Source organism: Pipra filicauda, unplaced genomic scaffold (assembly GCF_003945595.2).
Source record: "Pipra filicauda isolate LSUMZ 115617 unplaced genomic scaffold, ASM394559v2 scaffold26_size5592650_pilon, whole genome shotgun sequence".
Taxonomy (NCBI): domain Eukaryota; kingdom Metazoa; phylum Chordata; class Aves; order Passeriformes; family Pipridae; genus Pipra; species Pipra filicauda.
This window is the reverse complement of record NW_024104387.1, coordinates 618,980-644,645: the sequence shown is the minus strand read 5'-3', so window position 1 is coordinate 644,645 and position 25,666 is coordinate 618,980. Positions and strand designations below refer to the sequence as shown.

General features: G+C 40.1%; 1 protein-coding gene across 4 annotated transcripts in view; it reads right to left on the bottom strand.

Annotated features, from left to right (window-relative positions):
• Window positions 1-171: 171 nt before the first annotated feature.
• The window catches only part of PTPN5 (protein tyrosine phosphatase non-receptor type 5), an 81,944-nt gene continuing 56,449 nt past the window's right edge, over window positions 172-25,666 (bottom strand). For all 4 annotated transcript variants that reach the window (XM_027737248.2, XM_039382438.1, XM_027737247.2 and 1 more), the window contains exons 7-14: window positions 24,059-24,248; window positions 21,126-21,210; window positions 18,499-18,578; window positions 17,868-18,005; window positions 14,479-14,589; window positions 8,865-9,025; window positions 6,023-6,136; window positions 172-2,276 (exon numbers count right to left, since the gene is read on the bottom strand). In XM_027737248.2, coding sequence (XP_027593049.1) covers window positions 2,183-2,276; window positions 6,023-6,136; window positions 8,865-9,025; window positions 14,479-14,589; window positions 17,868-18,005; window positions 18,499-18,578; window positions 21,126-21,210; window positions 24,059-24,248 — 973 coding nt within the window. In that variant the 3' untranslated portion in view covers window positions 172-2,182. The remainder of the gene's footprint in view (window positions 2,277-6,022; window positions 6,137-8,864; window positions 9,026-14,478; window positions 14,590-17,867; window positions 18,006-18,498; window positions 18,579-21,125; window positions 21,211-24,058; window positions 24,249-25,666) is intronic.

Here is a 25,666-nt window from a genome sequence, read left to right as displayed (position 1 = left end):
GGATCTCAAGGTCAGTATCTTAGAGCCCTTTATACCTCATTTGCCATAAAGCTATTCTCCTCTAGAAAGTCTCCTTGTGCAGGAGGCAACTTACACATTGAACTTAGCTCCTATATGCACACTCCTATAAATCATCCACAAATATTCTTTAGCAGATGCACGGGAAGCTGATGACAGAGCAAGTAATTTTATTAATTGAGCCAGTTTTGACACTGAAGGGCACTGAACAGCTGAAAACATTTATAAGGAGTTCCACTTACAGTGTTATTTAGAACATCAGTGGTGATTTTGTTATTTCTAAGGAGCGCTTAGATGGAATAGTGTTACCCCTTTGAAGAAATCAGTAGCAGTGGGGAGAATATAGCTATCAAGATTTACATAAAAATGACAGTCATGTTATGCTCAAAAGCTTAAGTTTATTGCTCTATTTAATGACTACCACCAGTATTTTAAAAAAGAATGCCAGTTCTTCCTGCTAGCTTCTCACTGAAGGAAATATTTTAAATACAGCAATAAAATCAAGAGGTTTAAAGATAACACATTTTGCCACACGTTCATGCAAACCCTGCAGACAGGATTTTTACAGGTTCATGGATACAGAATAAACACAAAGATGTGTACTGAAACAATGGGAAACTTTCCCCACAGTGAAGAAGTTGTAGGCATAACATTTCGGGCCCTACCCTGCACCTGCTGACGTCAATGGCAAAACATCAGGGGGAGCAGGATCAGCCCTTATTGTTCTGAAAGCTGCTTTACCTTCTCCTGATTAGGAAGTGCAGTAAAGTCGCAGAATCTCCTGCACTAATATGAGCAGTGGGTTTTGGTTATTGTTACAATAAAGAGAAGCAAAAATATTTTTAGTAGGTCATTACAGCTTCTATTCATAAAACACTCATCTTTCATGTCAAGGATCCTGCATACCTCCATTTTTCTCTGCTCTTAATGAAGCACTTAAACACGTGCTTACCTGTAAGCATTAAACACAAAATACAGTCTTCACAGCCTGATTGAGTTCTAAAATGAAAAACCTGGGCAGCAGGCTGTATTACTGAAAAGGAAACACTGCTGCCTGGACTAGTAGTTAGAACGGGCTAATGATTGTCTAAATTTGGTTTGAGGGCAAATTTATCAAAAAGCAGCCAACAAGTTCAGACTGATTTTTTTTTTAAAGGTGCCTACAGAATTTGCATTAATTTTAATAAGCACTGGGCACCTGGTCACCTTCAAAGCTTTGAAAGAAGTTTAAATTCATAGATTACAAGTGATTTTATTATTAGATTTTTAATAAATACGAACTCACAAAATTCCTCACCTGATTCTGAATCTCAGATTTCAAGGGAAATTGTATTCAGATTGTGGTCTGACAGTGTAAAAATAGAAACTATTTGTAAAAATCAAATCTGTTTGCCAGATGACTGAAATGCCAAAATATTGACAAAGAAAAGGTAAAGCGTGAAGAATTTATGTTCAGATTTATTTCTACTATTTGTCTCATATTCAGCCAACTGTCATGGTACTGGGGTACAGTGCTGGTAAGAATTCAAGGTAAGAATTTGACTCGCATAATTGAAATATTTTTTCCCCTTTAGTACTGATAACACTGGTGGTGGACTGCTTTAGAAAAAATAAACAAGCAAACATGATGTGTGAAACATCATTTCAATGTGAATCTACTTGAATCTTTCAATGCAGAGGCTCAGAAAGTTTACGATATACACAGTATTCGGTAATTTTATATGTAAAAACAATCAGAAAGAGGCAAAAAGTTACTTTCAAGCTTAGTCAACATACGGCACATTTCAGCATGACAATTTGAAAAGTTTCACACTGTATTTGGATATATTAGCAATGATCTTTTAAAAAGTAGCAAACTGAAGACAGTGGATTTTTTTCTGATTTTTTTTCTTGCTTTTGTAACAAATGAAGCTACTATTCTTATTTACAGTATAAATAAGCCTTTTTTGGTGAAGATTATGTCCTGTCACATAGTTTAAGACAAGGTGTACCTCAGCTCTTAAATGTCAATGCAAACAAGAGCATAAAAGCAATATCAAAGTAAAATAATATATCTTTCCAGCTAAGACAGCCAGGTTACCATGTGTCTTGTATCAGATCTGAAATATATCTGAATGCAGTCAAAAGTTCTCTTGGCTTTAGCCTTTAGGAATATAATGGATACTTATTCTTCTGCTGTTCTAGAAAGCTGTTTTCCGTACAAGCTCATGACATGATGGACAAATTGATACTGTTCACAAGTCTGGATCATTCCTCCCCTGAAAAGGAAAGAAAAAAAGGGGAGGGAAATAGCAGTCCTATCACATGCAAGCACACGAGGAAATAGCACAGCTAACATAAAGCTTGTGCACCAAACCAAAGGTCTATTCCAATGCTTCCTGAAATGAGTGAGGAGTGCCCCTTGATTGCAACCAGCTTGCAGTCTGACCTGGAGCTCCATTTTAAAAGTCTCTGTTAAGCTAGGAACACAAGGCAGTGAGAACAGGAATGGGCTTTATGTTCATTTTCCTTGTCAGAGGCCTTCATCCCATAAGGCAACATCATCGTCATTTACATTCATATTACCTGAGCACCTGTACTCCAATAACCACTTTAAACACCGTGAAAAGCAATCCCCATCTGAAAGCTCTAGAGAGATAGATGGGAGCAGGGGAAATAAAGAGGGGAAGTAGCTTATCCAAGACTTCACAGCTGTACTAGGGACTGAATTTGGGACTATAGAGAGCTAGGCCAGGCCAGCCCAGACAACGGATACAAATTTCTCATTCTGCAATGAGGATTCTTCCCTCTGTGCCATCCCACATCGTGTTTTTGGCAAGTTCACCAGGGAGCCCTAGGGATGGCTAGCAGGATTTTGGAACAGACAGTGTAACTTTAGAAAAGTTACTCTGATTTGTAGCTGAGTTGACTGTTGGTGCACACCTTGATAGTAAAAGACTCCCAGCACAGTAATCTATTTTGGTTCAGCTTGTTTTTCAGCTTTTACTGCTCTCTTTTAAACTGCAAACCTGAAAGGAAGCGCAAGCAGAAGCAAAAACAGTTTGATTTTCCATGTATCATTAATCTGTGTGTTTCTGCAAGTAGTGTATTATGCAACACATGGGCACTACAGGGGGAGAAAGAAATGAACAAAAATAATCAGGATGAAGTTGTTAATTTTAAGCAGATTTAATAAACATTTAAAATTCTGCCAAGAATACCCCATCAAAGGTGATATGACCTTTTGGTAATGCATTAGAAAACAATTGAAACCCATGGTTCAAACTCACAAAAAGTGTATGCAGAATTGTGCCAGCACTGGTGCTGTAGCACAGATCCTGGGGGCACTGTGCCGAAAGGAGGCTGAAATGACCAGTGGGGTTGAGCAACATGGGAACCTGTGGGTGAGCAGAGCCAACCACACCGTGTCAGTCTGAGGAAGTGCCTAAGTGGTGCATTCCCTTAGAAATCTTCACCAGAGGAAATTAATGAAAGTTCCTTCCTCTGAGCCAAATGGATAGCAGACACTTTCCTTGGGAACTGCCTTTTCTATGGGGTCCAGCTTCACAATTATGGGTCACACAGTAACCACAGAAGTAAGGGGGAGCTGAGTGGGCAAGACAACATTCTCCTCCAGCCTCTTGCACTTATTTTGTTAAGCCACTCCTTGAAATAACAATGAGCAGGGAAGGGCAGGGACCCACACTCCAACTCTCATCAGTTAGCAAAGGTGAAAAACACCCACTGTGTTTCCAAAAAATATATTTCCTAGCTGAGCATCTCCTCCCCCCACCTGCTCTACTTAATACAAGCTCACAGTTGATCTATTTCCGAGTCCCTCTGTGCTGCACAGAGAACTGAAATACATCTACGTCAGCCTGTGACACACGAGGAACGTTAGTCATATCTGACAATTAATTCCCAAGCAATTCCATTAACAGTGGGGTTGCACCCTGAAGTTGTAGCAACACAGGCACTAAGGTGGTCATTGAATTTCAGACCACAGGAAATTATTTTCCTTTTTATCTGATTCCCTGCTATGTGATGGCTTCCTCCCTTCCCACACATATACATGCCATGACATGTGCTTGCTGTCCAGGCTTTGGCACAGAATAGACAAATTATATTTTCACCCCTTTTTGCCACAGAAACCTTTCAAATCTGAGTTTCTTTGCGGGCAATGACAGCAAATGTCTCTCAGCACTGTGGGAAGGATGCAGGAATGATTACTTCCTCTCCTTAGTCATAATAGGTTATTTTAGGATCAGCTGTTGGCCACTGATACAAAGCCCAGTGCACAGGATTTTTCCAAGGGACCTGTGAGAGAATGAAGGGAAAGAAACGTTTGTTCTCTTCCCACCCATGGCAACGTCAAAGGTGGTTCTTAGGGCTAATGTCAACCTCTGTACTCCTGTGTGAAGCAGTGAGGGGTATTCCTTTACACATCTACTCAGGCCTGCATGCAATCCTCTTTCCCTGCGTACCTGGTGACTCCTTCCCATTCACCCTGTTTTCTCTAGCCAGTAATGACCAGGCAAGAGAAGGAGACACAGGCAGTCTTCATTCTTGTAGCTGCTTAGACACTGTCTCATCATCTCATGCTACTTTTGAAGTCACATGGAGTTTTTGCGGGGGTTTAGTGAAAATGAGAGTGGATGGCAGCATGACTTCCAAGAGACTATGAGCCCCATTTTTCAGTCCTTGAAGAAATCATGCTATTCAGTAGGAAGGATGGTGATATGCTTTCTGTCTTGAGTATTTTAGCCCATAACATTTAAATGGCTTTTTCCTATCCCATCCCACTCCTGAGAGGTATGTGACAGCTACAGAGGTTCCTGCAGTCTTTCTTTCCCTCCGTGGTGTCCTATAAGTGTGATTTCCCTTCTTCAGCCTCTAAAAGTGACTGCCAGTTCCCCTCTGCCTCCCCCTTGTATTTTTAATTGGCTTTCTGTATCACACTCATTTGTAAGCAGGCATCTTCAACCTTCATTTGTATGGCTATTTTCCTCTGTAACATTAGTCACAGACACAAGATATTTCACATCCAGACAGATATTTCATTGGTCTGTGGATGATCAGCATTCACTATTCATATTCTGGTTTTCTTTTTCTCAAGAAGCCTTTCCTTGTCTGGTCTGAAATCCATTGAAATAGCCAAATCTCTAAGCCCCTGCAGGTCCTTGTCTATCAGAGCCTCAGCAGGGCAGCAAGCATTTCATTTTCTCCCTCCCACTGAGCATAATTTCTCCTCTGAAATAAAGTTCAGCGTGGGGTTGAGGTTCTTTTTTTCCCCTCAGAAAAATCTTTGGTATGTTTTTCGTGACATCTCTTCCCCCGACTACATTTATCATTATCATTAGAGAGAGCACTGAGACATGTTTTGATGGCACTTGAAACCAGTGGGAGAGGAAAAATAACATCTCTGGTGCAAAATTCAAGTCTGTTTACTTCATAATCAAACTCAAGGTGGTGTGTTAAGAAATGCTTAACTGGAAACCATTGAATTTGTGGAAATTTTCACAGCTCCTTTCATATGTCTCCAAACACTCCAGATTGTCTCCCTCTCCAAGCAATGTCTCTCCCAACATGGCTCACAGCTCCCAGTATGTGAGACCAGTTTTATTTACTCCACCTGGGAGGAAAGTCGTGATCCATGGCTCTGAACAGAGTAGCAGAGATCTGTACAGCAGATCTTTGAGCCTTTGCTTCTGTATGAATACGGGGTTAACTTCTCAGCTAGTAAAAGGCCATCCCTTGCTGCATGGAGATGGGCAGCTATGCAGATTTTGATGCCAGCTGTGAGTCTAGCTCAGTTCTATGGCTGTTCATTAGGTTTACTGTTCATAAAATAGGCAAAGATTACAAGTCAGAACAGTTTAGAACATGAAAACTTCCTTCAAGGACGTTCCCTCATGACCTCCTCTTGCCTTTGTTTTTCTCCTCTTCCCATTTGTTTCTCTTTAAATAGAGGGAAATGTTACCATTTCTCTTCTTATTTTTCTGGAAAGGAAACAGGCTTTCTTACCTGTCTAACCGTAACTGGCAGGCTGTTCGCAATATGTCAACTATGCCCTCATTCTTCAGCTGTTTACAGCACACACTGGTTGCAATAAAGCAGCCAGTCCTCCCGATGCCTGCACTGAGGAAGGGAAAAGCAAAGAGAGGTGGTGGAGATGTCAGAATGACTTTGGAACTTCCTTGCTAAACAAGTACCGTTAAACCAGTACAAACCCCATTATCCTTTTTGCCCCTCCGACCTTTGCCAGGTGAGCGCTTCCAGAAAGAAAGCCCAAAGTAGGAAAACATACTAACTTCAGTGGGATAACACGATTAAGTGTGAGCCACTCATAGCAAAAGGGTGAACATTGCACATACAGTGCTAAAAATGGACTATTAGATACCACTTGACCCAATATGTTGTTGAACCTGCCACTGAACCATTGAAAAAAAGCAATTAAACTGTATTTCTTAGTTAGATTTGGTTTGACAGCAACCCTTACTTTGAAGGCAAATTTTGCTTTGACATTCTTAATTCTAACAGCTTCTTTGAAAGTTATTTTCATTCACAAGTGCATCAAAAAATCTAACCCTTGGTTAAATTATTAGAGCTAGCAGCAATATAGTAAGTGTGATGTCATTTGCTGATCAGATCTACAATCTAGTAATTATCTGAATTAGAGCAGGATACAACAAATTCACTAATAAAGAAATGTGTTTGTCTTTCCTGAACTCCTTTGTATCTGATTCAGTCCTTGGTTAATGACCAGAATTGAATTTATTCTCAAAGGCACAGTGCTACAGAAGCTGTGAATTCTTCTTATCACCTAATAAACTAGCAGCAAATGCTGGAAGCCCTTCTTATCCGTGAAATAATTAAGTGAGCACACTCAGGAATAATTACTTGACACAACTACAAGAAATCCTGCTTTCATTTACATTGTGAGAAAGTCATAATGCAAAACCACTGGCAACAAATGTACAAGAAACAGTGGAATTCATGGTTCACTGCTGCTCACAAAGTCCTTCATCTTCTAGTTGCCCATAATCAAACAGACCACAGCACAGAGCCAGAGCTCCTGACATATAGATTCCAGAGCATTTTGCAAAGAAAGGAAAAAACACCCATTTTTAGATAAAGCAAACAGCACTGGGACAGCACTTGTCCCAGGGGAAGCTGTAGGTCTCTCAGTGGCCCAGACAAGGTCATAATCCCTCCAAGACTGCACAAGAGTGGCACATTATCCACATAAAATACTTTATAATTCTTTCACCATGCCTCCTAGTAGTTTTTTTCAAATAAAAGTACCCCATTTCTCCCCAGATTATTACTTTGTCCCGAGGATGAACCTTACAAGAGGACAAAAAAATACGCATAGAAAGAGTGACATGGTGACCAGCAGCTTCACCTGCAGCAAATACCATAATGCTTCAAGGAGCTCTTATACAGTCACAGATTTCCAAGGGCAAAAGGGACCTTCTTAAAAAACATTTCTTATTTTTATCTGAACTCTTCCCAATTTGTTAACATCTGTTTAAAAACATAGGCAGAAAAACTGCACATGTGGTATCATACAAACTTTTTACTAGTGTTTACTCCATATTAGCCTATAGAAGGATTTTTGATGACACCAGGCTAACCAATCATTCGTGTCAACAGGCTCTTTAAAAACATTCTCATTGTATAATACCCATTTACTACGGATTTTGGAGAGCAACCATCTGCTGTTTCCTAGAAAATGTTATGCAAAATGAAGTAAAATTCCTTATAAAAATCTATTTGGCAAAATGTATTTTATTGAAATTATGGAAGATTACCCTGGCAAGATAACTGCACCTCTTATCAGTCTTTCTGCTATTTACCTGAAATAACTGCTTTGACAACTGACTTGTAGTTTCCAAGTAATCACATTTAACCTTTCTAAGCACTGGCAAAACAGGACTTGCTTTTAGACCTCTGGAACTTCTCAAATTTTCCGAGAACTACATTCAACTACACTAAACTTTAATGGTTTAGAGTCTGTGAACCAACTTTTTTAAATACCCTTGGATGAAAATCATTCAGCATATCTGCTTTAATGATGGTCAGTAGTCGTTGCTTAACACACTCCCTAGTTAGCAGTGCAGAAGAACATACTTCATCACATCTACGAGTGCTAAGTACATCATCCTAATTCTTTCTGAAGACAGAAGTATCTATCTTCATCTATTTTTATTCTCCTCTGATTGATAATTACAATTTTCTCATCAGGCTTCCAACCAGTGTAAGGATTTTGTTCCTTCCATACAAGAAGTTTTCATCTTTGCCAGGGCTTTTTACTGATACTTCAGTTTTACTATCAATTGCATAAATTTCCTGACTGTTGGTTAGTACTTGCTGCAATCAGCTTTGCTGATTTGTCACTGTTTCATTTATGTGCTATACTTAAATTATTGTCTTTGGCCTAATAATGATTTTTTTTTTTTAAGCAAAGGAGGAATCTACAAAAAGGGGGTTTGAAGTTTAAAGTTTAATATTTTTATTTTTCTGCTTGCATGTGTCTTCCTACTCAATTTCATCAAAACTATGCCAATCTTTGCAAACTTGGCCCTTTAAAGATCATTAAAAGCATATAATACTGGTAAGGAAAATGAAATGAAGGCATTCTTACAGGTAACTGAGCCGCCACCAGCTTCTGTGTTCATCTCAATCTGTATCTGAATGTGATACTGGGTAATAGACAACTATTGTCATTAAATATTTGAAGTTCCAAGCATATTTCAGAAGCAGTTGGACAAGATCTCCAATGTCTGACTTATGGCCTACATGATAGTATCTGCACTATGCCATGAAAAGAAGCCCTTAGAATTTATGTACAACATTTATTTACCTGCAGTGAACAATCACTGGGGCATTCTTCTCCTCTGCACTCTGCATGGCCTCTTCCACTTCCAGTACTAGCTGTAACAGAGGAGGGGCTTGATCTGGTGTCTTCTGGTCTGGCCAAGATGTGTACCAGTAATGTTTCAGGTTTCTGACTTCTTCTCCTTTCTGCAATCCAGTTAAGACAAACACCACAAAGTTTTAAAAGAACTTCTCATTGTAAATTGATACTGAAACATGGCCTTCCCTTTCAAAGTGAGATGACTGAATCAATCTGCTGGAAAGACAACACAGCTAGATGCACGCGGTCCAGGAGATTGCTGCAGAGCACTTTTTGATACAGGTGGTGGAAGAGTCAAAGAGGAGAGGTGTGCTGCTGGACCTTGTATTAACAAAGAGGGACTGGTTGGGCACATGAAGATTGGGGGCAGCCTTGGCCGCAGTGACCAAGATAGGATAGAATTCAGGATCCTGCTGGGAAGAAGCAAGGGCAGTAAGTAGGATTACAAGCCTGAACTTTAGGAGAGCTAACTTTGCTTTCTTCAAGAAATTAACTGGAGGAATCCCCTGGGTTAGAGCCCTAGAAGATGGGAGGTCCAATACAGCTGGTTAATATTCAAGGATCGCTTCCTCAAAGCTCAAGATTGGTGCCTCCTTCTGGGTAAGAAATCAAGCAAAAGGGGAGTCACCCCAATCTTAAAAAAGGGCAAAGAGGAGTATTCAACACGGATTTACTGAGGGGTAATCATGCTTGACCAATCTGACAGCTTTCTGTGATGGTGTGACTGTCTGGGTAGATGAAGGGACAGCAGTGGACAGATGAGGGGACAGTGACTTTTGACACTGTCTCCCATAACACTCTCATAGGTAAGCTCAGGAAGCACGGGTTAGATGAGTCGACACTGATGTGGATTGAGAACTGACTGAACGGCAGAGCTCAGAGGGTTGTGAACAGTGTTGAAGAGTCAGCTGGAGGCCTGCAGCTAGCATTGTTCCCCAAAGGTCAGCACTGGGTCCAGTAGTGTTCATTTTACTCATCAATGACCTGGATGAAGGGACAGAGTGTACCCTCAGTATGTTTGCTGGTGATACAAAACCGAGAGGAGTGGCTGATACACCAGAAGGCTGTGCTGCCATTCTGTGACACCTGGACAGGCTGGAGAGTTGGGTGGAGAGAAACTTGATGAAGTTCAACACAGGCAAGTACAGGGTCCTTCACCTGGGGAGGAATAATCCCTTGCACCAGCACAGGTTGGGGACTGACCTGCTGGGAAGCAGCTCTGTGGGGAAGGACCTGGGAGTCCTGGTGGATGACAATGTGTCGATGAGCCAGCAGTGTGCCCTGGGGACCAAGAAGGCCAAGGGTATCCTAAGGTGGATTAGGAAGAACATTGACAGAGAGTCGTGGGGGTTGACCCTGCCCCTCTATTCAGCCTCAGTGAAGTCTCACCTGGAGTGCTGTGTCCAGTTCTGGGCTCCTCAGTTCAAGGGAGACAAGGCACTACTGGAGAGGGTCCAGTGGAAGGTCACAAAGATGATTAGGGCGCTGGAGCACCCCACTGCTAAGGAAAGGCTGAGGGAGCTGGGCCTGTTTAGCCTAGAGAAGAGATAACTGAGAGGGGACCTTACTGATGTCTATAAATATCTGAAGGGAGGGTGTTAGAAGGGTGGAGCCAGACTCTTTTCAGTAGTGCCCAACAACAGGATAAGGGGCAACAGGCACAACCTGAAACACAGGAAGTTCCATCTAAACATGAGGAAAACCTTTTTTGGGTGACAGAGCACTGAAACAAGCTGCCCAGAGAGGTTGTGGAGTCTCTTTCTTAAGAGATATTCAGAACTCACCTGGACAAAATCCCATGCAACCTGCTCTAGGTGAACCTGCTTTAGCAGGGGGCTTGAACCAGATGATCTTGAGTGGTCCCTTCCAACCCAACCATTATGTGAATGTTAATGGAGAGATCCATATTGGAAGCCACACAACACAGAAGTCTGGACTTCAAATATCATGTCTGCACTTCAGTATACTGCTTTAAAAAAAAAAAAAAATCCTCCCTCCTAAAGTATTCAAGTATTCTGCTCTTTTAGTGCCAAGAGCCATGTGCAAAACACTCCAGGCAGTCTGTTCCCTCTTGACAGATTCATTCAGCAAAGCCAGAGCTGTGCTTGTGACATAATTGCTTTCATAATGTATTTGACAGACAGAGAGCCAGGAGCCATATCTCTGTCTCTGATAGCTAGATAAATAGATGAGGGAGAGAGATGGAAGCTTATTTTTCTATCTCTTCTGACAGACAGACTTACATCAGTTTCCTGTCAATTCTGCTCTTCTCTTAGACACTGTGAGAAATTCAGAGACTCTATGGAAGGTTGGAATTGTCTCTAGCTGCAGTCCATGGCTTTTTGAGAGACACAAATTCTGATTCTCTGTCTCAGCATGGCTATGAAATAGCAAATATGCCATTTCCTTTTCCGAGTGCCAAGTAGCACTGTGCGCTTCTGATTTTGTGTGTTCAAAGTGATCCTTCTGTCTGATTTCTAAAGGTGCAAAATAGTAACATGGTGCTCAGGCAACTGGCCTTAGCCTACAGCCATTACATAAGCCAGCTGGCACAGGGCTAAATAAATGTTTTCAAAAGGTCCAGGAACAGAAATGTTATCTTCCACAACCCTCCCTTCAACACAACGCTGTCTGAGTTGAAGAGGGGAGGGGAAAAAAAAAGACAAATTTGGCTCTTCTAAAGAACAAGGCACAAAAATCTGAAAATAGTTTCTGTCATCTATATTCCCAAGTCCCTCCCTATGACTGTCAGAGACTGAATGTTAAGAGTGCTCTGTGACTGTGCCATTTTCCATCCTTCTCTTTGGTTGACAGAGCTTTTGCACAGCTTCACAGTGAATTAGACTGGGAAAGTGATCAAGTTAAATCTTTTTACTTTCTTGAGATGGATTAATTTTCAGATGGATTTATTGGTTTCCCCCTTTGGCTTACCACACAGTCATATAAATGCTTGTGAGGGAACATGGGAGAGATGGCACAAAGGTAGGAACAAGGGAGCTGGGCAACGGGAGGCTCAGCTTCATTGAGATACTGTTCCATCTTACAGTGGGTTTAAAATGCTCATTGAAGAACAGTGATAGGAACCTTAAAGCTACATATAACTCACTTTAGGAAAAGAGAATCTTACTATTGCAGCACAGAGCCTGGCCTTAGGTTATTTACCCTAATGAGAAAATATTTTGTTTAAGAGAGCATTATCAGTTGTCATGAATAGTACTTGAGCTCACTTCAGTAAATCAAATCAGCACTCCTCTGAAACAGGAACATAGACAGTTGCATTTGAATGTGACTATGTGTGAGCCACAGAAGTTATGAACACCTGATTCTTAGCTCAGTTGTGAAAAATGATAATACAAATGTTGTCAATAACACAGAGAAAAAAGTAAAAGATGAAAGTCATCCGAAGAAAAACATGAATCACTACATAAAGTCGCTTAGTTGACAGCAATGGAAAACAGCCAAAGTTCTAATGATGAACTCTGGATGTCTTTAGCTTTGTCTACGGTGATAAAAGTTTTATGCTTCTGCTTAGAGAATTCTAACTTCTGTGGTTCTGTACACTTCTGCTTTGACTTTAACAAAATATTCTCTATTGGTGGTTCCTTGAGACTGAGAAGACATAGGAACACTTAGGAGGAAGCAAAATTTAAGTGATGGTTTGAAGTCTACTATCACATATGCTGTAGCTGAGGTCATGAATCAGTGACTTGGCACTGGCAGGTTTCTCTGAGAAGGGAAAACAAACCTTGCCTATTGCCTGAGCTTTCTATAAATTCCTGAAGCTTGTCAAATCCTGTCCTCTATACTGAGAGAAGTATGACAGTCCACTCTGTAAAACATGCAGTAATCATACATTGCTGCTGGTGGTGTCGTATATTTCTGACCACTCCTGTTTAAGGGAAAACAGAAGTCTATTCATGGCTTCTCCAGTTTTCACTACCAAGTCACTTAATGTACGCATGGTTTGGAGCTCCTACTCCACTATTGCTATTAAATGATAAATGTACAGCTCTAGGCAATGGTAACTTAACAAATGGAATCTTTATTTCAGCTTTAGAATTCAACAGTTCACGTCCTGATGCTTGGGGTGGGGAGAAAGAGACATTGCCACACTAGTACCGAAAACAAAAAACATTGTTTAACTCGGATGAAGCTGCAACTCTGCAACATGTCACTTCCCACTTGTCAGGGAGTGTGATTTTCTCCTTGCTGCCTTAGCCAAAAGCCTGAGTGACAGACTCTCCACACTCTGAACATCCCAGACATGGGATATCATATGCTGGCTTTCTGTCTATTAGCATATGGCTGAAAAGACTTGAAACTGGTTGGATAAAAGAAGAGTTTTTCCAGCTTGGAAAGAAACTGTAGTGTTATACTGAGGTCAGGGATAGATCTGGTACATGAAAGATGTATGAAGTTTATGTAAATAGACTGTTCTTATTGAAACATGCAGCTTGATATTCTAGAACCTAGCAATGAAAACAGTTGTAAAATAGGACCCTGGTAGTTTAGATCAAGTAGTATCTAAGTACTTAGAAAATCAAACCCATGTTTAAGTTTTCTATCAACAAGATGATAAAATGGTTACTGGTATATAAAAATACATATACAGTTAGTTGGAAAGACACTAATATTTAGAAATGTAAGCATGAAGAATGTTGTGGAGAAAGTATTTTTAAGAGTCATCAACAGTTTTAGTGTCTTGGAGCAGAATGATCCCTTAAAGTATCTTTGAAGTCAAGTCAGACAAATTACTCAAAGAATAAATTAGTATAGTACCTATTGAAAGGGGTTTAGACTTGGGGAACAGAAATGGTGCTACCATACCACTGACAAGTGCCAAGCAGACCAGTAGTCCCAGTGCTGAGAGAAACTGAAAATAGGTAAGCAAAATTAAAACATCTTTTGCTGCGTTCTCAACTCCTCCACTTCTTGCTAGTAGCACAAGTCATCTTAAGTATAAACAGCTCAGTCTGACAGCATCCTAATAATGACCATAAAAAGACAAGAATATTTCTTAGGGGTCTACCCATACATACTACAAATTATGTAAGATGCCATGCAGGTTAAAAATTCCCTGTTAGTAATTAGTAGCCCTTTGCCCAAGTCCATGGCCCTATGAATAAACAAGCCTTTGAATTCTACGGAACATCACCACAGAGACCTTAGTGTGTTACTCCACAAGTGCTGTCTGTAGTATGACTTGCAAAGGCTAGTAAGAAGCTCTCTGTGAGCTACCATGTCGTTCTAAATGATCAGTGAACTCAGAGGACACAGGCACAGAATGAGTCACTGGTTTCTTACCAAGTGAACGCCATCCTACTACAGCTGGCCTGGTGGCTTTCAGACTGTGTACATGCAGCCTAAATCTCTGACTGCTTATTTTACTGTAGTCTTCATATCAACGAGCCGAGCAAAGCTACGACGACTTCAGTAATGAAAAGCGGTATTTGTACAGCAGTACACCTCACAGAAGATTTCTTCTACATGACTCTCCATGAACATCTCAATGTATAGGTTTAGACTTCTAAACTACTGTAAGTACATTGGAGTGATTTACCTTGAGGGTGATGAGCCTTAAACGGTAATCGTCTGCTTGTATGACTCTGTTAACTGTGATTTCTATGCCTTCGTAGGTGACCTGTTCCTCTGGCCAATATTCTGTGCATTTCTGTGTGCAATATAAAATAAATCTAGTTAAGCAGGTATCAAGGGAGGTTCATTTTTGCTCCTCTGAAACTGGATATAGCACATGCATAGATGAATATGAATAAACTTTGTTTCTATAACAAGTACAAGTTTTCACTTTCTAAACAGGGACCACATTTCAGCTGATTTTTGCTGCACTCATAATAGCCTGATTGCTTGATTAAAAATGCACAAATCAAGTAATTACTAACCAAATCTTTTAAATACACACATCCTTATTTATCTTTGTGCAGCTGATGTGCATTTTGAAGGTTCATTAGGGAGACCAGTGGCAATGTGCTTGTGTTTTTAGATTAATCCCTTTCTTAAGATAATAATGATTAGTATAATACACACTAGTTACCAATATGGAAACACAAAATACAGCTTTCCTATTTTTTTATAAAGACTCAGTGCTCTCTGAATATAAAATGATCATTTGCATAAGTTTTTGTATAAAATAATATGACTAGGAATGTTTTGGGAAATAGATTGTGTATCAAAATCCACTTAAAATTGTCAGTGAGAATCTTTCAAAGCTAAGGAACTAAAAGGAAGCAATAGCAGTGAGAGATATTAGACTGATTTTGCCCCAAACCAGTCAGAGATGCAGCCAGCACAATCTGACAATTAGAGATTCAGAAACTATAGTCCAGTTGCAAATCCACTTTGTGGTACCAATATACTAAAGATAAGCTAAAAATTTGTAAGCACTCCCATCCTGTAAGGAGGACTAAAAAAGACTGTTTTTTTGTATGCAGCTTCCTAGAACTGATCCATATGCAAAGGCAGAGACAGGCATTTCAAGATGGTGCACAAATTACTTTGTGGACAAGGAATGACGTGAACAAGGCAGAATCTGAGAAAAAGGCTCCCTTGTGATAATGCAAGAGGCAATCTTGTTATCACAGGAGAGTAGGTATCTACTATTCAACAAACTTTGGTAAAGATGATGCCTGTAAGATTCCTCTCTCACATAGCTGCACACAATCTCGAAGGAAGCAAGTTAAATCATTTTGCTCTCCTCCACCAAAAATAATTGTGCTTCAGGAGAAAGACTAACAAGAGAAAAGTACCTTGCAAAGTTATTGAGTAAAAATTTTTGTGTGGGAGAATCAGTGTTGTTCCATCTGCACGGTGCCTCAGTTAATAACCCACTGGGAGTGTGGCCCACTGTGTCTCTGCAAAGTTATTTACGCAGATTGTGTTTTTTTTCTCATAAACTGCAGAATCCACTGTAAAAATTGTCAAGAGCTCCAGCAGCTATCAATAGCACAGACATTGCTCTGCTTAAAGGAGTGGAGTAAGATGGCCCACTCATTTCTGTGGGCTGTCTGTCAGTTCAGATTAGAAGTGACAGAGGGCTGAGGTACAGAGCTTTTAATACTCACATTAGTGAAGTCATTGCACTGAGGAGGAACGCAAAGCCCCTCTTACGAGCATCATTGCTGAACAAAGGTTTTGGTTTTGAATCTAGGTACTTCTGAGTCCCGTTATTCATATTTTAATATATATGTTACAGAAAAAGGAAATTAATATAGAAGTCATTTACATGACAAGACCCTGTATTTATGGGTGAGATTCCTGACACCACTTAATTTTTGACACAAAAGGTATCAGAAAAGACTCAGCAGCTCTGTTGTGACATATAGGCTGTAACAAGCTCCAGTTATGTAGTGCATCAGTACTGCAGCACACTGCTTCCCAAGACTGACAGGAGGGGTAAAATACTTGGCCAGTATGGTTAAGAGGCAGTTCAGACATAAGGATTATTTTGCATTCATGGTATACAATCTTGCCATGAAAACTATAGTGGAAGAACTTATCACCAGGTATGTCATTCAGGATCAGTATTTCCTCTTCAAACCTCAAAGTCCTCAAAAGATTCTAGTACACTTTGTCATGACATTTTAACATCTTACGTGCCAGAAACTGGCAACTTAGATCAACAAGCAAGTTATTACTTCAGTGCTGCTGCTCAGACACAGGCATATGCAAGCTTAAAAATGTTAGTGAAAACAAAACTTTTAGATCAACAACATACCATATTTTGTATCAGCAATGCCTTGACAGTACATGTCTAATCAGCCAGCTGTAATAACTGAACATTTTTCACTTGCAAAGCATGATAATTTTGTGTCCGTCTTGTTCATGTTTTTTTTCATTGCAGTTCAAGGTTAAATTTATTTACTTTATAACTGTGAAAAGCTAAAGGTTTGTGCACGTGCCTGGTTATGGGCACTAAGCATCCAGCAAGCAGGCAAGTCATTATAACTCTGTGTGTATGCTGGATGTATGCCCATATTCTTGGGCTTCTAAATATCTAAAGCCTCTTTCCAAAGGAAACTCTCTCACCTAAATAGTAATGGGTTCTCAAGGACAAGCTTGACATATACTGCTGCTGCAGTTTAAGAAACATTTGGATATCTCCACTACACATTGCTGCTAGTGGTGAGGGAGGATGCAGAGCACAACACATGCCCAGACCACTTTCTTCCATCTTATACTGGCAATAAAGGCAGATGTAAGCTCAGCTACACGTCTGTGAGCTGAAGCCCATGTACATAGTTCTTGCAACTCTGCCACGGGGCAAATATTTCAGCAGGTAAGTAATGAACAGCTGGAGGGCAGCAGTATTTTAAACTGAAAAAAAAAATAAATTGCTTTAGGTAGATTAGCAGAAACACAATAACAATTTAATTTCTGGAAGTAGGTGGCAAATAGACAATTTCAGCATTTCAGTATTTTAAAAACATTTCCTACATGCACTCAGGAAAAGGTCCTCCACATCCAAGTCAGTTCTAATTGTTGATTGTCATAACTAGCACTTTTTCAGAAATCAGGTACAGCTTCAATGAAATGTGCATATAGATGCCAAATCATAATAAATGCAAGATAAAGCAGCAGCACCTCTACTGATTGAAGATATTCAACCTTAGTAGTTATGGGCTACTATTGTTTTTGATTCCTTTAGAGAGAACTTCAAAGACTGCCTGCAAATAGAGCTGGGTTAGGAGAGGTTTCAGGTCAGCTGAGAGATGAAAATGGCAAAACCAGCAGTAGGCTGAGTCAGACAGCAAAATAGGACTTACAGTAAATGGAACTGAAAAAGAAGCCCACATCTTCTTTGAGCCCGAAGAATTTAATGCTGGCTCTGATTGCACAGGCCATTGAACTAACTTCTATTTGCTGGCTTAGTGTCTATGTCGAAAATATCTACTAGAGTACGGTTAAAAATCAGACTAAATGTAACACCATTACCTCATTCATCTCTTCTATATTGGTAATCATGACAATGATGGGAGAACGCTCCTGCCACACCATTCTCCAGAAGTCAGTGACAGTATTAACTATCGGTCCCTGAGTAGCAATATATACCTTTTCCTCTCCTCCATAGCCCTGCCAACAAAACAACAAGAGATCAATTTTAACAGAGATGTCCACCACAACCTTGAAGGTTTGGTCTTTAAAACAGAGAGCTATACTGGCTGAAATGGTGACTTTGCGGCATCAGTTCTCCTCTCCATCTCTCTCCTGAACACGTGTACATGGAGTGAAGGCACAGTATGGACTCACGTAATTCCAGCAAAGAGTGTCCAACAGCCTTGAGGTGACTCTGGCTGGGTCAAAGCCTTATTCAGGCTGATTATCCAGTGCCTTGGTTAGGCCAGCTGACAAGGAATTTGCATCAAGAACTGCAGAAGTATGTTTCTGTCTGGTCTGAATCTGTACAGGTGCACTTTGAGATTTGGTTTTCAGCTAATGTAAGCAGGAGAGAAGAGCAACCAGATCAGCTAGGATGCCTTTAAAAGCCAGTGAATGTTGCAATTCTGTTTACATTAACAGCAGCTGACAGAGGCTAGACAGACACATCGGACTACTGAGCTCTTACCCTGATGTAGTTAGCATTGATGTAAGAGCTGAGGGGATCGTCCTGATCAGCTGAGGTAAGGCACACTCTGCTGTGAGGATCTGAAAGGTGTAAAGAGATAAGTAAGAATTTATCAGTTCCTCAGAGGAAAGAGACACACAAGATTATTTCGTACAGTGAGAAATCTACACGCACTCATGGCCATCACAACAGATGTCAGTGGCCTTGGAAAATTCCCATGTTAAAAAGTTACCATAAAAAAAAAAAGCAAAGGATGGTCGGGGTAATTTGCCTTCTTCTGATAGTTTCACCCGCTCTCTGAAGCCCGCTTAATTGGTCCTGTAGCAGAGTCAGTGTCTCAGTGTGACCCTGCAAAAGCAGTCTTCTGCTCCAGGAAATTATTTCTTAGTATGTTAGGTCAACAGACTCATTCTGGCTTGAGAGACTTTTGAAATATTGTTTGTGAAATGACAGCAAACAGCTTTTCTCCCAAACCATAAGCATGCATTTCTTGTGCCCAGGCAAGCCAGACAACAATAACTCTTTTCCTGTTTCATCTTGCAATGAACCAAACTCCAAGATGCGCTATTAACAAATATAATGGTTAAAGAGAAATTAAAGAATATTAACAGTCTCTTGTACTCTAAATCTTTCCAGTACTTGAGTCTCCTTCATTGAGGCTGTTTATGAAGCATTATTCTTGTTCTAATAAGATGACAAAAGAAAACATTATTTCACTTGAGAAGCTCAGTCCAAGTCCTGCTGAAGTCAATGGCTGTTGCAATGATTTCAATGCAAACTGACACAGGCCCACGTTTATGCTCTTTCACCAGTGTTACACAGTGTGTTACAATTGATAAGAAACAGCCTACTGCTGACAGAGGCCTCAGCAAAGAGCAACAGAGTATATCACCAGGATAATATTAAAAACAAACCAAAGATGACTTTTCATAAGAAAATTCAGCCTTCTTAGAAACCAGACAAAAAAATATGCAAAAATTGTGCTTTACCCAATATCACATTAAGGACCGATCACACAGTAATTTCTACAGTACTACAAACACACACTCAGCATGAAATACTGTCCTCAGAGGGACCAGATTCATATTTATTGGAATCCTTGGCTTTGAAGCATAAAGTGAATGTTTAGCTCTCCTTGCTACCCACTTTTACTGCCAGCGCTAAGCCCTTCGAAATAGAGGTAGTAGGATAAGAGCAAACACTCTGCTCTCTTCCTTCCTCAGCAATATCAAGCCATCCTTTGGCCCAAGCCAGGGACAAAGTTGCACAGAGGTTACAAGTTCTCGAATTCATTCAGAAAAAATACTCAGATCATAATAACCCTGGGATAAGGTTGTTCACCCTTAGAGAGATGGTAGGGTAGAAACCAGTTAGCTGAGATGGAGAGATCAAAGTGACAACACTGGCTGCTAGCAGATATCCATGTCGCTGAGATGAAGATTGCAGCAAATAATTAGCCCACTGAGTGATCACTTTTAATAAAATATGGTAGTGGGCCATACTTAGTCATTTGATTACAATTCTGGAACAGCGTTTTCAAAATGGCAGCAATTCTGATGGTTCAGTTTAAACATCCAATATTACACATTTAAAATGGATCCTGCTCTCAAAGTACACATTAGATGCCAAATTCAGAATACACAGATAGAAATCTGGCACCTGGGACATCTGAAATCATCAGCTACTTTTGCAATCTTCTCTTTCCAGCAAAAACAGTGAATTAATACTTGAAAAATTCACCTCAGTCATTAGCACAGCAACAGTGAAAGGTGGTTGAATGTTTTTATACTTCTTGTCTAATGTATGAGTAAAGTCATCAGAAGCATTGCACACACTGAGCTGCAGCTACTAGAGTTTAAATACAGATTAAAAAAGTATCTTTTGAAACCATTTCCAGTCCAGGTTCATTGACTGAAATGTTAGGTATTTTTGACCTCTCTGCACTTATCTTTGTTAACCTGGCATTGAACCTTTTGGACTTTGCAAATCCAGTTACCATGGCTACTGGTGGCATCTTCCAGCAATGACTTAGAGCAAAAAAAGAGGCATGACATCCAATCGTTTCACTTTTCAAAATAACTTTAAGCATGAGAGAGGGGAAAATGATGACACTTGTAAAACTTTGTACCAAAATGCTTCTCAAAATTCCTATTCCTAGCTACAAATAAAATTAGTGTAACAGAAAAGAAAAATATTATTATTTTCTGTGTCATCTTAATGCCATCAGGCTAGTTCCCTATATTCTCAGTCTGCATCTGAGGCATGATTCTGAGAAAACGTTGGCAAGGAAAATAACATTGCTAGAGGTTAGCCCTTCTAAAGGAGATTCAAAGAAACCACTAAGTAACATCTGAATGAACACCAAGATCTTAGATAGAATTTTTAAGCAGCACCAAATGATGCAATTCTAATAACTTAAGAGCCAAAGATTCACGGAAAATCAGCAGCACTTAGATTCTTCATGCTCTGTACCTCTTTGCAAATTTGATTTATACTTTGAAGCCATGTTCCTGCTTCATAAACATGACCTTTGGATGATACATTGTGGTGACAGTACACTTCATGAAAAGCCCTCCAGCATGTGGAATAAACCACCCTACCTGAGTGACTTAAAAGCACAAACTTACTCGGGAGAATTGTTTTGTAGCGATTCTTACGCACTAAGCCTGGAATATCATATTCCTTCGGGTCAACAAAGTTCATTGGAATTTCCTGTTAAAAAAAAACAAACAAAAAACCAAACAACAAAAATCACAAAAACATAAAAGACGGTAGGTGGTATTATTAGATTCACAAGAGGAATAAAAATCCCAAGCCCATTATGTCCTCACTGTGAGGGAGGCAAAATGATGAAGTTAACTGAGACATACGGTACAGTACTTCTAGCAATTTATCACCAAAATATGATTGATGTTTCCTTTTACTGTCACTGGCTTTTTTTTCTGAAATCTTTAATATGAAAACACTTATAGTGCCTAATTCATTGACTAACGTGTGACAGCGTTATGTTCACTCCTAATACTATTAGAATTGCATTGCAAGTGTAGGCACAGAACTAAGCAAACGGTGCTACTCAAGACACTGCTCCAAGAGCGATGGACCTCAGACACTATCCTTTCTGACTCACATTGCTTCCTCTCAGAGAGTGGAAGTCAATAATTTGCTAGGGACTCACACCAGCAACAAAGTACGACACACGTTATGGCATGTTGGCATACTGACCTGTCTCTGTGGAGCTGGGGGAGTGTGACTGGTTTTGCTCATCATGCTGTCAAGTTCCATGGAGAAGGACAGCAAATGGTTATTCAGGGATTACCTGCTCTCTACACTGCTAGTGCAAAGAACACACAAAGGTGGAGGGGTTTTGTAGTCTCCACTGCACATCTACTGCAATAAGCAGTCAATGCCAGGTAGAAACAAATGAGAACCTTCTACCAATTGTAGTCAGTAGGTGTGGGACGGGAAGAGATGTGTTAACCAGACTCAGCAGAGATATGGCTCATGGGAACTTGGAAGAAGAGCTGGTCCTCCCACCTGCTGCACACTGCATTTGAGACACCACTGCTGGACACAGTGGTAACAGGAATCAGGGTTGAGTAAGACAAGCCTCACTCCGGGAAAAAAAATTAAGATGAGCAGAGCTATGGACTACAGAAACACAGAATCGTTAAGATTGGAAATGACCTCTAAGATTATTGAGTCCAACCGTTCACCTAGCACCTGCATGGTCCCTGCTAAGCCATGCCCTTAAGCCTCACATCCTCATGTCTTTGAACACTTTCAGGGATGGTGATTCCACTGCTTCCTTGGGCAGCCTGTTACAGTGCCTGAGCACCTTTCAGTGAGTAAATTTTTCCTAATATTCAATCTAAACCTGCTCTGGTGCAGCTTGAGGCCAATTCTGGAACCTTAGAAGAGTATCTGTTCTCTCTCTCTCACACAGTACTGAGAATACTGTTGGGTTTAACTATAAACTGTTGGGTTTAATGATAAAAACATTTTGTTGAAGCGCTTTTGTATCAATTTGGAGACCTGCATGGGAACAAAACCTTCATATTTTCTCAATTGTTACTTGGTATTTAGTCACTCCAAACTCTTCCTCCCTAAAACAGGAATAGATGTTTTACCTTGAAAGAATCAGGGCATACCTACAAAAAAGCTGCTTTTCTTCAACTTGGACAGCACTAAGTGAATTAAGGACCACAGATATCTGGTGTTCTATTTTAAAACAGAAGCCCTGACCATACCCCTTTCTTGTAAAGAGAAAAAAACCCTGAAATCTCACAAGGAGGGAGGACAGCAGGTGATACTCAGAGCGTTACTCCTTCCCTTTCAGACACTTACAGGTCATGAAGAAGACAGGCTGAAAGGGCTGTTATGTTGCCAGACAATCTTCCTCCTGCTCTGCTGAGATTCCATGCTTAAGAGAATATTTGACTTCGCAGTATTAACTTCAGTAGCTCTTGATCACATGCCCTGCAACACCTCAGCACGCAAAGTCTGTGCCCTGGTTACCTCCCATCTTGAGCAAGAATTTACAACCCTGCCTAGTAGACCTAACACAGCCACTGCAGCATTTTGCATACTACTATTTTTGTCAGGTATAATAAACATGACAAACATGACAACCCCTATCACATGGACATCCAAGTAAGTAGGGAACAGACTCAACAGCATTTAAAGATCTAAAAAGCTAGAGTACTCGCTACACCAAAATGTATCTGACCTTTGTCCTAAACTACTTAGAAATCCAATTTTCAACTGCTTGCTTCATCTGTGTAAGTATATTTTCCCAAAATGAGGCAAAGAATCTTTCTGCCAAAGCATCAATGGATACAGTGAGCCAAGAAAACATTTCAAAATCCTAAAAGCAACTGACAGACAAGCTTAAAACTAGTAAATAATAGCCCCATGTTAACCAGAGAACATTGAGTAGCTCCACATCAAGCATTAAGCAGCAAAGAGGGTGGATTAGGGGGGCTGAGCACTGGAACAGGCACACTAGAGAAGTGGTCACAGCACCAAGCCTGAGTTCAAGAAGCATTTGGACAATACTCTCGGGCACATGGTGTGATTCTTGGGGATGGTTCTGTGCAGGGCTAAGTGTTGGAATCAATGATCCTTGTGGGTCCCTTCTAACTCAGTATACTCTGTGATTCTGTAATTTCATCTCTAGAGCAATTCCAGACACATTTCAAAAAGTTATGCCTACAGAAAACACGGCTTTTCTTCTGTACTCTAGTGAAAACCTTGATTTTGTTTTTAATAAAAAAGTAGCATGCCAGCAGCAAAAACCCAAAAACTTGTGAAAAATAAGATTTGCTGTTGTCATTGCCAGAACTAATTCTCTAGTTTTTAAGTGACAATATCAATGAAAGCTTTCAGATATTGTCATTCCAAGGGATGACAAATTTCGGAATTGCATTAAATGCTTCACTGGTGGAAGCGGAGTTTGTATGCACTACTTTTAGACTTGCATAAAATAATAGCAAGGTTCATAGGAGAGAGACATCATCTAATTTGTATTGATGCTCCTAAAAGAGAGAAGTCAGATACTCACAAAGAACTCTGCCTGGAGTATGAAAGAATCCAGTGCTTTCTTGTGCAGTTCCTCTTCAGTAAGAATGTTTGATGCCGTCTGGAGGTATTCTCGGGCTGACTGTTCTCGTGGTGACATGACATAGCCAAAGCCTTGCTCAGAACAGCCTGGGGTACACATATCCAGTGTGAGTGAAACATTTGAACCTCTCCTGCAAAAACAGAGCGGTCAAAGTTTGCTTACAGGAGAACAGAGTGACCCACCACTGTCAGCAATGGATGCAGTCCCAGTGACAGATTAACAACTTCAGAAAAGCACCCAGCTGGTTCTCATGGGTACGGTTTGGTCACTAACTGTAAAAAATGGGTGATGTTTCTTGTGTAGACAAGACCAGAAGATGATTTTGTGCACTGAAACATGAAGGCCGACACTTTCATTGGTGGGGTAAGATCCTGGGATAAACTACCAGTTCAACATCAATAAAGATGTGAAAAGCCAACCACTGCAGCAAACAATTTTTATGTCTGAAAAATTTTCTTTCCACAAATTTACATAATGAGAAGGTTAAAATGAAGGTCCCGACATTTTAACAGTTACATTGAAAACAGAGATACTGTCGAGTTTAGAATTTTTAGTGGCTTTATTGTAAGTTAGCCACACAACAAAAAAAACCTCAAAATGCCTACATTGTTTATTGAGTACAGTTTTAATATATTTCTGAGCTTCTGCCAGTCTCACATGTCATAGACAAAAGTAAGATTCAAAAGGCATCAGTGAATCTATATTTAAATATCTTTAACATAAAAATAAAGTCACACAATATGATGACTACTAGATAAGTGTTCTATACATCCACACAGTAAACCTATTTTTGATGAATCTCAACTGGCAAAATCTAGTTAGGAGATGTGTGCAGGAGCTGTTGAAAAATCACATTACCAGCTCACGGAGAAGATCACGGAAGTTGTTACTTGGGTCACAGCCCTTTCCTGGATTCAGGAGTTTTTCCAAAAGAATGTGCAGCCAGCCTCTTGCTATGATTCACAGTCATGGGGAAATGATTTGGAATGAAACATGACCACTAATGGCAGACATCAAATCTTTAGTGATATCTTTCAAAGGATTTTGACCTTACCTCCCTGTGCTATTAAACAGCTACCACATTTCTCCCCAGAAACAGATGCACTTGATACTGAATGCTTTTAGTTCTTCCAAGGTAGAAGAGGTTACATACATGAATAGCTCTTCAGCATGAGGAAATGAGATTTCTTCTTTAACAACATTCAGTGGTGTTTGAATTTAACTACTGACTACGCCTCTGATGGAATAGGTAGTCAAAGAATGAGAAGGAAGTAAGATACAGAAGCAGAATGGATTCCAAAGAGGGACAGGTAGCTAATTTAACACAACACCAAACAAAGGTAAAGTGTCCAATGCTTAATGTAAATGAAATTTGCCAGGGCACAGCTTAAACCTGAAATGATGTCTGTCTTCTCAAGCATACGTGTATGTTGAAAACAAGTTTATTTTACATCTTAAGTGTACACATAGTACACATTCTACCTAGTGTGAGAATTTCAAGCAAATGCTTTATTTTTCCCACCTCTAGTTCTTTGACAGGTTTTTAAT